Here is a 12726-nt window from a genome sequence, read left to right as displayed (position 1 = left end):
CTTTTGTGGAGCATCCCCCACACAGTAAACAGTCCTTGGTAGAACTTTGGAAGATCTTGAAGTTTGTGAGAAGTCAGGTCCATCAGCCACAAAGACTCAGCAAGACCCAAATTCCGGCCTCGTGTCAATATGGTTCGGGCCAAGGGTCTCCAGACAAGGTCTCTGGGCCCAACAAGGAGCCTCTGAATGAACTGGAGTCGGAAGGCGGCGCCCCTGCTGGCGAGATGGAGGAGTCCCTGCCCTCCTTCCTCCTTGGGTAGAAAAAGTACGCTTTGCGGGACCCAATGCAAACGGTCCCAGAAAAAGTTCACCAATGCTGCTTGTATTTTGGCCAGCAGCTGTGCTGGAGGGTCTACGCACGCTAAGCGGTGCCACAGCATAGACGACACCAGATTGTTAATCACAAGTGTGCGACCCCTCAAAGACATGTGCGGTAAAATCCATTTCCATTTATTTAAACGCCCTTCCACCTTCTCTAAAACATTATCCCAATTTTTCCCCACAGAAGTATCATCACCGAGATAAACACCAAGATACTTGAAACCGCATTTGTTCCACCTCAGCCCAGCAGGTAAAACCAGTTTCTTACACAGCTCACCGCCCAATGTTATCGCTTCACTTTTTCCCCAGTTAATTCTTGCAGAGGACACTACACCAAACTCATTAATGCTTTCTACAAGGGTGTCAATATCTTCTTGTTTCTCGGTGATGACAACAACATCGTCAGCATAAGCAGATAATTTAAAAACTGTTTCACAACCAGGAAGGGTTACACCTGAAAGAGACCGTCTTAATCTGTTTAGGAGAGGCTCTATGGCCAAGGAGTACAGCATGCCGGATAGTGAGCAGCCTTGTCTGACTCCTCTCTGAACCTTAAAAGGAGCACTTAAACCACCGTTGATCTTTAAAATACTCTCAATGTCACTGTACAAGACTCGCACCATGTTTATAAAACCCGAGCTGAACCCGAACGCACCTAGCGTTTGCCACAGATATTGATGTTCAACTCTGTCAAAGGCCTTTTCCTGATCTAGAGAAATCAAGCAGGAATCACAGCCCAATGACTTGGAGAGGTCCAGAACATCACGAATTAGAATGATGTTATCAGATATCAACCTGTTGGGTATGCAGTAGGTCTGATCGACATGGACAACATGCTCCATAACTTGTCTCAGCCTCATGGCCAACACCTTTGATAAAAGTTTGTAGTCAGTGCTGAGAAGAGCCACTGGTCGCCAGTTTCTGATCTCCTGTAAATCTCCTTTTTTAGGGAGAAGGGTAAGGATTGCCCTCCTGCAGCTCAATGGTAGTTGCCCCTTGTTCAAACTGTCTCTGATAACAAGCAGTAGATCCTCTCCGATCACAGGCCAGAATGCTTTATAAAAGTCCACAGGAAGACCATCAATACCTGGTGCCTTACCGCACTTTAGGCTCTGCAACGCAGAAAGTAGCTCAGCAGCAGTGATTTCAGCCTCCAGGTCTGCGTTGACCTCCTCTGAGACCTTGGGTAAACCCTCATAAAAGGACTGCGCCACCTCTGGTTTCTCCTGGAACTCTTTCCTGAAAAGCTTTTCATAAAAAGTTACTGCACACTTACGGATCTCCACAGACTCCTGTAGCAGGTGCCCGGTGTTGGACCGCAGAGAGTGCATGAGCTTCCTCTGTCCATTCCTGTGTTCAAGGCCAAAGAAAAAGTGAGAGGGTGCATCCATCTTTACAACATTTTGGTGACGAGATCGAACCAGAGCACCTTGAGCAGAGAAACCCAACAGGTTAGATAGAGCTGATTTTTTCCTCTGGAGACTTTTTAAATGTTCTCCTTTTCTAGATAAATTTGCCAAATCTTGCAGCTTCACTATTTCACTCTCCAAATTTTTCATGGCCCTCGTCATGTCTTTTGTGACATTGAGAGTGTACTGTAGGCACAGCTGTTTGATCTTACCCTTCCCTATGTCCCACCACTGTTGTAGAGACGTGTATTCGGACTTAGTTTTTGTATAACTTCTCCAAAAATACACAAAAATATCCTTAAAAGCATTGTCAGACAACAGAGACACGTTAAAATGCCAGTAGGCGCTATTACATTTCACATCCTTAATAAAGATGGAAACTTGGACAAGGGAGTGGTCTGAGATTCCAACTGGGTGTATTGAGCAGCTTCTCAGTATGTTGCTTTGATGTGCGAAACAATAAAATCTATCAAGCCTTGCCAAAGACAAAAAGTTGTCTTTCACATGAGCCCAAGTATACTGACGCTGAGTGGTGTGGAAGAGCCTCCAAACATCACACAGATCGTTTGCATCGATTAATTTAACCAGACATCCCTTACTGGCTCCATGTGGCTCCGGGTGGTTTCTATCCAGCACTGCGTTTGCAGTGCAGTTAAAATCACCACCCAGGAACATATATCCGTCATCACCACAATTACTAATAACAGTGTTTAAAGTGTTTAAGAAGACCACCCTTTCTGTGCCTACAGTTGGAGCATACACATTGATAAAATTTAATTTGATATTTTCGAATACAGCTTGTATCTTTAACAAACGTCCCTCAATGATTTCCTCAGTTACACAAGAGATGGGTAAAAAATCTCTAGAAAACAAGACGCCAACCCCTCCGCTGTTACTGCTCTTATGACTGAGGAATGTTTCCCCGTCCCATTCCTTCTTCCATGCAGTTTCATTATCCGCTGTGCTATGTGTTTCTTGTAGGAATATGACATTTAGCTTCTTAGCCTTAAACAAGCTGAAAAGGGACGCTCTCTTCACATCCTCTCTAGCACCATTAATATTCAAGGATCCCAGCTTTATGTCGCACATGGCAAATGATAAACTGCATTCGAACAGAAACGTGAGATTGAGACAAAATAGGGAGAAAAGAATGTGAGACATTTAACCATCTTTCACCATTTTCTCTCTAACTTTCGTCATCAGTTTCTTGAGACGATAACCGTCTTGTTCACTAAAAGTTGGTTGATCGGTGCTTTCTGTGTTCTTCATAAACATTTTAACAGAATTAAGGAACAATTTTAAATCTGGGAAAAAATCCTCAACTTTAACGAAACGCATGCCTTTTGTCCTGTCTAAAAACGACTGAATTTCAGTGGAAGAGTAAGCGCCCTCTACCTCCATCTGAGAGTCTCCGCCTACATCACTTTCCACACTTTCACCCTCTTGTGTGTTTGTAAGACCGTCCTCTGACTGAGATGAACAGCCCATTGATTTAATCTTTGACACTTTTGCAATTTTTTCAGTGTTTGATTTATTTTCCGGATTTTTCCTCTTGGTGGATAATTTAGGGAGGTCAGCGTCCATGTGAACCTCCTCCTCATTAGCCAACACTGACTCTGCCACCCTGGTTGCGGTGTGACCAACGTTCACCTCCACATCTAAACCACCCTGTTCGTTCTGTTCTCCCTCTACGTTCCCCGTCACCTCATTCTCCTGATCGCTATCGTCTCGGGTTTCCTCCTGCGAGGCCTGCACGCTTCCCTGCGGTTCGTCCGGTACCGAGGCCCTGCTTTCGGCTCTAACGGGCAGGGGTCCCTCTGCGTGAGCAGCTGGCCGGCTCTCGCCTGCTCTCTCCGGGCACGAGCGGATCACGTGTCCTACAGCGTCACACCCAAAACACTTCATGGTTTCTGACGTTACATGCACGGTGTAGTCAAAGTCATTGATTTTAAACTTAAACACCAAGTTCAGTTCTTCGTCGCTCTTTTTAAGAATCATATGAACCTGCCTTCTGAAAGACACGACGTGTTTGAGGTGGGGAGACTTACAGCTGATAGGGATCATCTTTATCGGAGACACTAGTTTACCGTACCGCTCCAGCTCTTTCTCCAAAAGCTCGTTTTCTAGAAACGGGGGTATGTTTGAGATCATGACCTTTTTAGCGGGATTTACGAGGGACAAAACTGACACGTGAGAACCTTTAATCACTATTCCGTTCACAAGTAGCTGATTTACTTTATCCATGTTATCTAGAAAGATCACAACCGCGCTGTTCATTCTAGACGCAGCTTTAATACTTTCATAACCGACAAGCTCACCGACCGCTAGACTACACTCCTCCACCGAGCTCCGTCAGGTGGGGACAGTTTAACGGCGTGTCTGCGAGTCAGTTTGTGAAAGCTAAACTGTTCACCTGCCGCCATGCCGACCGGCCACGCCGGCAGCCGCCGACTCCACCAAACACACACACACACACACACACTCCACCTTAAGAAAAAAAAAGGATCAGATAACTTATAAACCTCAACGCGCACACTCGCTCACAACAAAGAGAAATAATAGAGAAAGTAGATTAAAGAATAAAGCGTCCAAGGAAGGACAAATGCTCTCACACACGCAGCTCTCGCGCTAACCACACCCACTCCCAGCATACACCAGAGAGAGAGAGAGAGAGAGAGAGAGAGAGAGACAGACAGACAGAGAGAGAGACACAGAGAGAGAGAGAGACAGAGAGAGAGAGAGACAGAGAGAGAGAGACAGAGAGAGAGAGAGACACAGAGAGAGAGAGAGAGAGAGAGAGACAGAGAGAGAGAGAGACAGAGAGAGACAGAGAGAGAGAGAGAGACACACAGAGAGAGACACAGAGAGAGACACAGAGAGAAAGAGAGAGAGAGACAGAGAGAGAGAGACAGAGAGCGAGAGAGAGAGACAGAGAGAGAGAGAGAGACAGAGAGAGAGAGACAGAGAGAGAGAGACAGAGAGAGAGACAGAGACAGAGAGAAAGACAGAGACAGAGAGAGAGAGAGAGAGAGAGAGAGAGAGACAGAGAGAGAGAGAGAGAGACAGAGAGAGACAGAGAGAGAGACAGAGAGAGAGAGAGAGACAGAGAGAGAGACAGAGACAGAGAGACAGTAGTGTAGTTTTTCATATCAGCATGTATGGTTATTTTCATGGCAAAAACAGACAAAAATGCTGAAGTGGATAAATACAATAAAAATGAAACCAAAGGAAAGTAGAGCGGTTAAGATTATAATGAGATGTTTTACATTTATATATTTATATATATATTTAAATATATTTATATTAATATATATATATATATATCTCAAACCTTTTCTGGTAAAATCTTCCTAAACGAGTATTAAGACGTAAGATTTGATCAGGTGATGTTCACTGGACGTTTGTTTAACAGATGAAAAGCATTTCCGGACGGATTCCGTGTAGTCTGTAGTTTATACACGGATCCTGTCCCATGGGGTTTCACACTCCTCTACACGCACGTGTTCATGTCCCGATCGTCAGCGTGACTCGGGACGCAGCAGATAAAGGGTGGATGCTGTAAGCGGTCCACTGTAGTTAAGACGCAGTCTACCGAAGCCTGGTCCGTTTTTAAAGGTTGCATTGCTTGGACAGATTTGGAGCTGGTGAAGGTGATGAAATGTGTGTTACCAGTGCTGTGTGCAATGTGTGTGTGTGTGTTACCTGTGCTGTGTGGAGTGTGCAGTGTGTGTGTGTGTGTGTGTGTGTGTGTTACCTGTGCTGTGTGGAGTGTGCAGTGTGTGTGTGTGTGTGTGTGTTACCTGTGCTGTGTGGAGTGTGCAGTGTGTGTGTGTGTGTGTGTGTGTGTTACCTGTGCTGTGTGGAGTGTGCAGTGTGTGTGTGTGTGTGTGTGTTACCTGTGCTGTGTGGAGTGTGCAGTGTGTGTGTGTGTGTGTTACCTGTGCTGTGTGGAGTGTGCAGTGTGTGTGTGTGTGTGTGTGTGTTACCTGTGCTGTGTGGAGTGTGCAGTGTGAGGTGACTCTCGTCCTGTTCTTCCTCTGTTTGTTCCTCTTCTCTCTCCATATGGCTGCAGGTAGGGAGAGTCGTTCCTCACCTCCATCACTGCACACACATGCCACAAATGAGGACTCTAGAACATTTCATAGATCCTAGAACTGTACTGAGAATTCGAAACCTGAACTGAGTATTCTAGAGCTGTACTGAAGATCCTGGAAGAAGACTAGGACATTCTCAAGCCACACAGAGGATTCCAGAAGCACACTTAGAGTCTTATAGCTGAACTGAGGATTTTAAGGACACATTGAGGATTGAAGAACCTGAGGAATGAGGACTGTAGAATAGTGAAATGCCACAAATAAACACTAAATATAGGGCAGCGGTGGATCTACAGTAAAGGCTCTGGGTTTCTGATCAGAAGGTCGGGGGTTCAAGCCCCAGCATCGCCAAGCTGAAGGTCTCTTGAACAATGCCCTAAACCCTCTCTGCTCCTGGGATCTGCGATCATGGCTGACCCTGTGCTCTGACCCCAACTTCCTAACAAGCTAGAATATGCAAAGAAAAGAATTTCACTGTGCTGTAACTTGTGAGAAATAATGGCTTCTCCATCCATCCATCTTCTATACGGCTTTATCCTTTCAGGGTCACGGGGAACCTGGAGCCTAGCACAGGGAGCATAGTGCACAAGGCGGGGTACACCCTGGACAGGGTGCCAGTATAATGGCTTCTTCTTCTTCTAAAAGTTTATGGACACCTGACCATCACACCCATATGTGCTCGTTGAACATTCCGTTCCAGATTTATTCCTCTTTACTGTTAGAATGCGCTCCACTCTTCTGAGAAGACACTAGATTTTGGAGCGTGGCTGTGGGGATTTGTGAGTGTGATTTTGGGGCGTGGCTGTGGGGATTTGTGAGTGTGATTTTGGGGCGTTGCTTTGGGGATTTGTGAGTGTGATTTTGGGGCGTGGCTGTGGGGATTTGTGAGTGTGATTTTGGGGCGCGACTCTGGGGATTAGTGATCATTCAGCTACAAGAGCGTTAGTGAGGTTGAGGTCAGGTGCTGATGTCGATGTGAGGAGACTCCAGTTCCAGTTCATCCCAAAGGTGTTCAGTGGGGTTGAGGTCAGGGTTCTGTGCAGGACAACCTTCACACACCACGTCTTCATGGAGCTCACTTTGTGCACTGTGTGTCATGCTGGAACAGTTTTTGGGATTCTTGGTTCCAGTGAAAGGAAACTATTACTACAGCATACAGAGACGTTCTACACATCTGTGTGCTTCAGACTTTGTGCTAACAGTATGGGAAAGAACAACATATGAGTGTGATGGTCAGGAGTGCACATACTTTTGTGCCATACAGTGTATAAAGCCTCTGATATATTTGATTTTTCTCAACTACGTTAAGAATCAACAGCCCTGGGTCACTGGTGCCACCTTGTGGAACAACTAAATAATGCAAAAGTAAAAAATGTGCATGTGCGACCTGCGTGTATGAAGTACTTGCGGTTAGAAAAATCGGGCGGATCGCGTACTGTACACACGTATTCTGCTGATGACGGAATTTGCATCACACGTATTACACGCTGTATTCCAAGCATATGCGTAAGAAGTGAAGCATACATTCTGCTTTAGAGCCACATACACACAAGAGTATTACAGCCTTACTGAGGAGTCCAGGATTTCAGTAATCATTCTCTTGCATGTGTGTGTGTGTGTGTGTGTGTGTGTGTGTGTGAGAGAGAGAGCGAGAGCGATACCTGGGCTCTGTCCTACACCATTCCTGCTGATGGTGATTGATCCCCCCGTCACCTTCTGCCATCTCCGAACCAGAAAACGCATCCTGAGGATCCAAACATAGCTAATGAGTCAAGTAAGTGTGTTCCAATTGTTGAGAGCAGTACAGTGTGATCTGATTGGGTAAGAGCAGTAGGATGTGTTCTGATTGGTTGAGAGCAGCATGGTGTGTTCTGATTGGCTGAAAGCAGCATGGTGTGTGATTTAAGGAATGGTCATGTAGATATGTCTTGGTTTCAGTGTTTTACCTGAAGATGGCGATGCAGACGCGAGCAGCAGATCGGAAGCGTGTGTATCCACGGTGCCGGTGACTTACACACTCCAGTAAGGTGGTGTGTGTGTAGACATGTGGGCCGGTCATGCCGGCGATCAGTGAGAGTGTAGCCTCCTCACACTCCTGAAAGCCCCCCAGCAGCAGCAGCAGGTATTTCTTTTGGTAGATCAGAGCTTTGCGAAAACTCTCGGAGCGCAGGTATTTTCCATAAATCCTCTGCACGGAGTGGGCGGAGTTACACTGTAAGTATTATCAACTAATGTAATTTCTTCCTCATGTTTACCCATGTTTACGTACTGCTAATATTAATCTCGTACGAACAACATATAATTCAATCACCTTTAGTGTGGCATTGTCGGCGTCGACCGTGCTGAGGTCTCGCACCGTGTCAGAGCGAATCTCTGCCCGCAGGCGTGAAATCTCCACCTCTGCCTGACGGAGGGATTTCTCCATCCTGCTCTTCTCTCTCATCCACACCTCCCTCTGCACCTCCGACACACCCTCCAGGACCTCTGAGCCAGATCTGAGGGACTGCAAAGAACGAGGAAGAGAGGGAGGGACAGGGAGAGAGAGTGAGAAAGGGGAGAGAGTGAGACAGGGAGCGAGAGTGAGACAGACACACAGGCAACATTTCTGTTTTGTCAGGATTTAATTGATCAGTTATCTGACCCAACAATGGCAGGTTGGTGCTGGGATTTGAACTCACTAACTTCCCATCAGTAGTCCAATGCCTTAACCCCTGAGTCACCCTGTTTTAGATTTTATTTCATAGATTTATACCAAAAGATTATTTTTTAAGAATAATAAAATGTCTTGCACTGACGCTATGGGCCTTAAGGTGGTGCAGTCTCCTCAGCTCCTCCTCTAGTCTCAGAATTTGATTCCTCAGCTCGTTCTTCTCCTCTGTTAGACGACTGATGTAGCCGGTTAGCTCCGCATTCTGACGCAGCAGCCGCTCGGTTAACACGCTGGAGAAACCACCGGTCGTCAGGGCAGAACTCTAATCACACACACACACACACACACACACACACACACACACACACAGCAGAATAAGAAATGTGCACCTTGAAATGTCCCAAATGTCTACCTGGTTCCTATTTCGTACACTGGAGAATCATCCCCTCATGAAAATTAAATTAGCTATCATATAGTACAGTTTTCCAATCTATGTGGCCGTGTTTGCTTATGGGATCTGCAGCCACAGTCCGTGTTCGGCGTCTTGTTGCCCTCATCATCCCTGTGTTATTACTGATCTGCATCTCCATGTGGTTACTTGCTTTGTCTCCGCTGCATTGTTACTCCAATCTCCCTGTATCTTTACTCTGATCTGCATCCCCCATGACGTTACCCTGATCAATGTCTCCTCCGAATCCAGTGGAACAGCGAGACCAGTTGCCGTCTTTGTGCTACACTGAGGACATCCGAGTTTGAGATCAAAAGATGAATATGAGACGATAGGATCAGAATTTCAGCTTCATGTCTTGATATTTACATCTAGACATGTTAGAGCTTAGAACATGGCACCTTTGGTTGCAGAGCACCCAATCTTTAGTTGAGCAAAAGTATTGGAACAGACAGTCAAAGTAAATAACACTTCATATTCGGTTACATTTCCCTTGCTTTTAATAACTGCATCAAGTCTGAGACAGACAGACACTAAACTGTTTTTACTTCTGTGAAGCTTTTCCAGGTTTTTAAATGCAGCCTCTTTCAGTTGTTGTTGGTTTCGGGGGGTTTCTCCCTTCAGTCTCCTCTTCAGGAAGTGAAATGCTGATCAGTTGGGTTAAGGCCAATAAAGATTAGTGAGAATGTTCCAGAAGCAGCCATGCAAGCCCAAGCCATGACACTACCTCCACCATGTTTCACAGATGAGCTCATATGTTTTGGATCATGAGCAGATCCTTTCTTTCTCCACACCTCGGCCTTTCCAGCACTTTGGTAGAGGTTCGTTTTGGTTCCAGAAATTTGTGGCTGATTCTGTATTTCTTCAAATAGTGGATTGTGAGACCTTCACCCGAGTCCTGTGGACGTTGTTGGTGAGGTCAGTGACTGGTGTTTTTAGGTTTTTCTTCACAGCTCTCACACTGTTTATGTCATCAGAGGTTGTTTTCATTGGCCAACCCGTTCAGCGTCTGCTGCTCATTACACCAGTGGTTTCTTTCTTTTTCAGGACAGCCCCCCCCGTATCATTACCTTGAGATCCCTCCAATTTCAATACCTCATCTGTATCCCTGTGTCATTACCCGATATGCATACCAAGTCGTTACACCAGGCTGTGTCCTTTTCTACTCAATTTGTTTTCCGTGTGTTGTTATTTGAGCTGTACCCCTGCCTCATCCCAATTTCCTGACCCTGTACCTGCACTAGAAGTGTCTTTGTCTCACCTCTGGTCCAGTAAGGGGTGCTGAGGAGAATTTCTGCAGGAATGACAAAATATCCTGAACGTTCCTCTGTAACCAGCTGAAACTCTCTCTGTCAGCACCCTCCACAGTAAGCCTAAGGTAGTGGGAGAAACAGGATTATTTGAGAGTGCAATCACTTTTAGACCTTTTTTAGACCACTTTTGGGATTTCTGAACATGACAGCAGGTACACTTAGACCTTAGCACTCAGACCTCCAGACATAGACTATATCTATGGCTGCTTTTTCCACATACCTGTTGATTTGGCTGGACATTTGCTGTAGCTTTGCAATAGCGCTGTCCATGTCCTTGACATCTGTTGCCCCTGCTGTGTTCAGGAAGGGTATACTGATGGAGTCCAGAGGCATGGTTCTGTTCGATTTCTGCTCCAACATCCAGTCACCCATTCGCTCCTGCTCACACAGTTAAAGCAACAGTTCAGTACATAACTACTGGACACCAGACACCAAATTAGACCTCTAATTAGACAGAAAGTGGTACATTTGGTGAACTCAGGTTGGTGCTGCTCTTCTCCATCAGCTCCACAACTCTGCACTCCAGCCTTTCTTTTTCTCTCTCTATGCCCTTCCCTCGCTCCCTCTCTCCCTGAAACAGGCTCTGGAGCTCATCTATTCGTCTCTGGAGGAGTGTCCTCTCATCCTGCCACTTCTGCTTCTGCTCCAACTCCTGCAGCACCCTCTGCTCTGCCTGTGCCCTCAGCTCCACCAGGGTGGCCTGCTTCTCCTTCAGCTGGGCCTGCAGAGATTGGAGCACATTGTCCGCTACAGAGGGAATGCCATCCTCCACCTACAAACACACAGCACACTTCAGTTTCAGTCATGTAGCAGAGACTAACACACCATGTGAGCCTGGTAATGCATCCTGGTGCACCACAGTGTGTGCTGTGTATACAGTGCTCTCCATTAATATTGGCACCCTTGGTAAATATGAGCAAAGAAGGCTGTGAAAAAATGTCTTTATTGTTTAACCTTTTGATCTTTTGTTAAAATAATTCATAAAAATACTCTGCTCTCATGGATATTAAACAATTGCAAACACAACACAGGTTTATAAGAAAAATCTTTGTTAAATATAGGTGTAAAACAATTACTGGCACACCTATTAATTCATATGAGAAAAAAATATTTGAAGTATATTCCCATTGATATTAATTTTTTTTTTTTTTTTAAACCTGGGTGACTAGGAACAGGAAATTGTTCAACCATGACTTCCTGTTTCACAGGGGTATAAATATGAGGTAACACACAGGCCAAATTCCCTCAGTCATTCATAACAATGGATAAGAACAAGGAATATAGCTGTGATGTGCAGCAAAACGTTGTTGAGCTTCACACAATGGGGCGTGTCTATAAGAAAATAGCACAAGCATTGAAAACGCCCGTTTCACCATCAGGGCAATAATAAAGAAGTTCAAGTCAACTGGAAATGTTATGAATCAACCTGGAATTGGACGTGTGTCTATATCGTCTGAACACACTGTGAAGAGGACGGTTCGAGTGGATAAAACATCTCCAAGGATCACAGCTGGAGAACTGCAGAAGTTAGTTGTGTCTTGGGGTCAGAAAGTCTCCAAAACTACAATCTGAAGTCACCGACATCACCACAAGCTGTTTGGAAGGGGTTCAAGACTAAAGCCTCTACTCTCATCCAAAAACAAACTCGAGCGTCTTCAGTGTGCCGACACTACTGGAACTTCAAATGGGATCGGGGTCTATGGTCAGATGAAACCAGAACAGAGCTTTTTGGTAATGAACACAGAGGAGGTTTTGGAGCACACAGAGAGGTAGCCGTATGGAAAAGTCCCTCATGCCCACGGTTAAATATGGAGGTGGATCTTTAATGTTTTGGGCTGTTTTTCTGCAGAGACCTGGACATTTTGTTAGGATACATGGCATCATGGACTCTCTCAAATATCAACAGATATTAAATGAAAACCTGACTGCCTCTGACAGAAAGATTCAAATGGGCCGTGGTTGGATCTTCCAGCAGGACAGTGATCCAAAACATCATCAAAATCAACACAAAGATGGTTTACTGACCACAAAATCAAGCTCCTGCCATGACCATCCCAGTCCCCTGACCAGAACCCCATAGAAAACCTGTGGGGTGAACTGAAGAGGAGAGTCCACCAGCGTGGACCTCAAAATGTGAAAGATCTGGAGAGATTCTGCATAGAGGAACGCTCTCAGATCCCTCACCATGTATTCTCCAACCTCATCAAGATTCAGAGCTGTTATCTTGGCAAAGAGAGCTTTTAGTATTGAATAAAAGGGTGGCAATAATTGTCGTACACCTATATTTAACAGATTTTTTTTTCGATAAACCTGTGCTGTGTTCTCAATTATTTGATGTCCATGAGAGCAGAGTATTTTTGTGAATTTTTTTTTTTTTATTTTTTTTTTTTTACAAAAGATCAAATTTACCAAGGGTGCCAATATTAGTGGAGGGCACTGTAGGTGGATTTTCAATGGCATTTGAGACAATGGTGCTGTTCTGTACCTCTGA

At 45.3% G+C, this 12726-nt stretch overlaps 1 protein-coding gene across 12 annotated transcripts in view; it reads right to left on the bottom strand.

The window, feature by feature from the left end:
- Window positions 1–12726, bottom strand: part of LOC108274785 (A kinase (PRKA) anchor protein 9) — a 90992-nt gene that overhangs the window by 3614 nt on the left and 74652 nt on the right. For 7 of the 12 annotated variants that reach the window (XM_053686023.1, XM_053686025.1, XM_053686032.1 and 4 more), the window contains 8 exons: window positions 10702–11007; window positions 10456–10613; window positions 10184–10295; window positions 8620–8796; window positions 8136–8327; window positions 7771–8036; window positions 7486–7568; window positions 5717–5831 (listed from right to left, as the gene is read on the bottom strand). In XM_053686023.1, the coding sequence (XP_053541998.1) occupies window positions 5717–5831; window positions 7486–7568; window positions 7771–8036; window positions 8136–8327; window positions 8620–8796; window positions 10184–10295; window positions 10456–10613; window positions 10702–11007 (1409 nt within the window). Of the gene's footprint in view, window positions 1–1597; window positions 1751–5716; window positions 5832–7485; window positions 7569–7770; window positions 8037–8135; window positions 8328–8619; window positions 8797–10183; window positions 10296–10455; window positions 10614–10701; window positions 11008–12726 lie in introns of those variants that run through there. The other 5 variants (XM_053686026.1, XM_053686034.1, XR_008397896.1 and 2 more) reach the window with 4 other exon arrangements.

Source organism: Ictalurus punctatus, chromosome 14 (assembly GCF_001660625.3).
Source record: "Ictalurus punctatus breed USDA103 chromosome 14, Coco_2.0, whole genome shotgun sequence".
NCBI classification, from domain to species: Eukaryota; Metazoa; Chordata; class Actinopteri; order Siluriformes; family Ictaluridae; genus Ictalurus; species Ictalurus punctatus.
The sequence above is the reverse complement of the archived record's forward strand: the minus strand, read 5'-3'. Positions and strand labels throughout refer to the sequence as shown.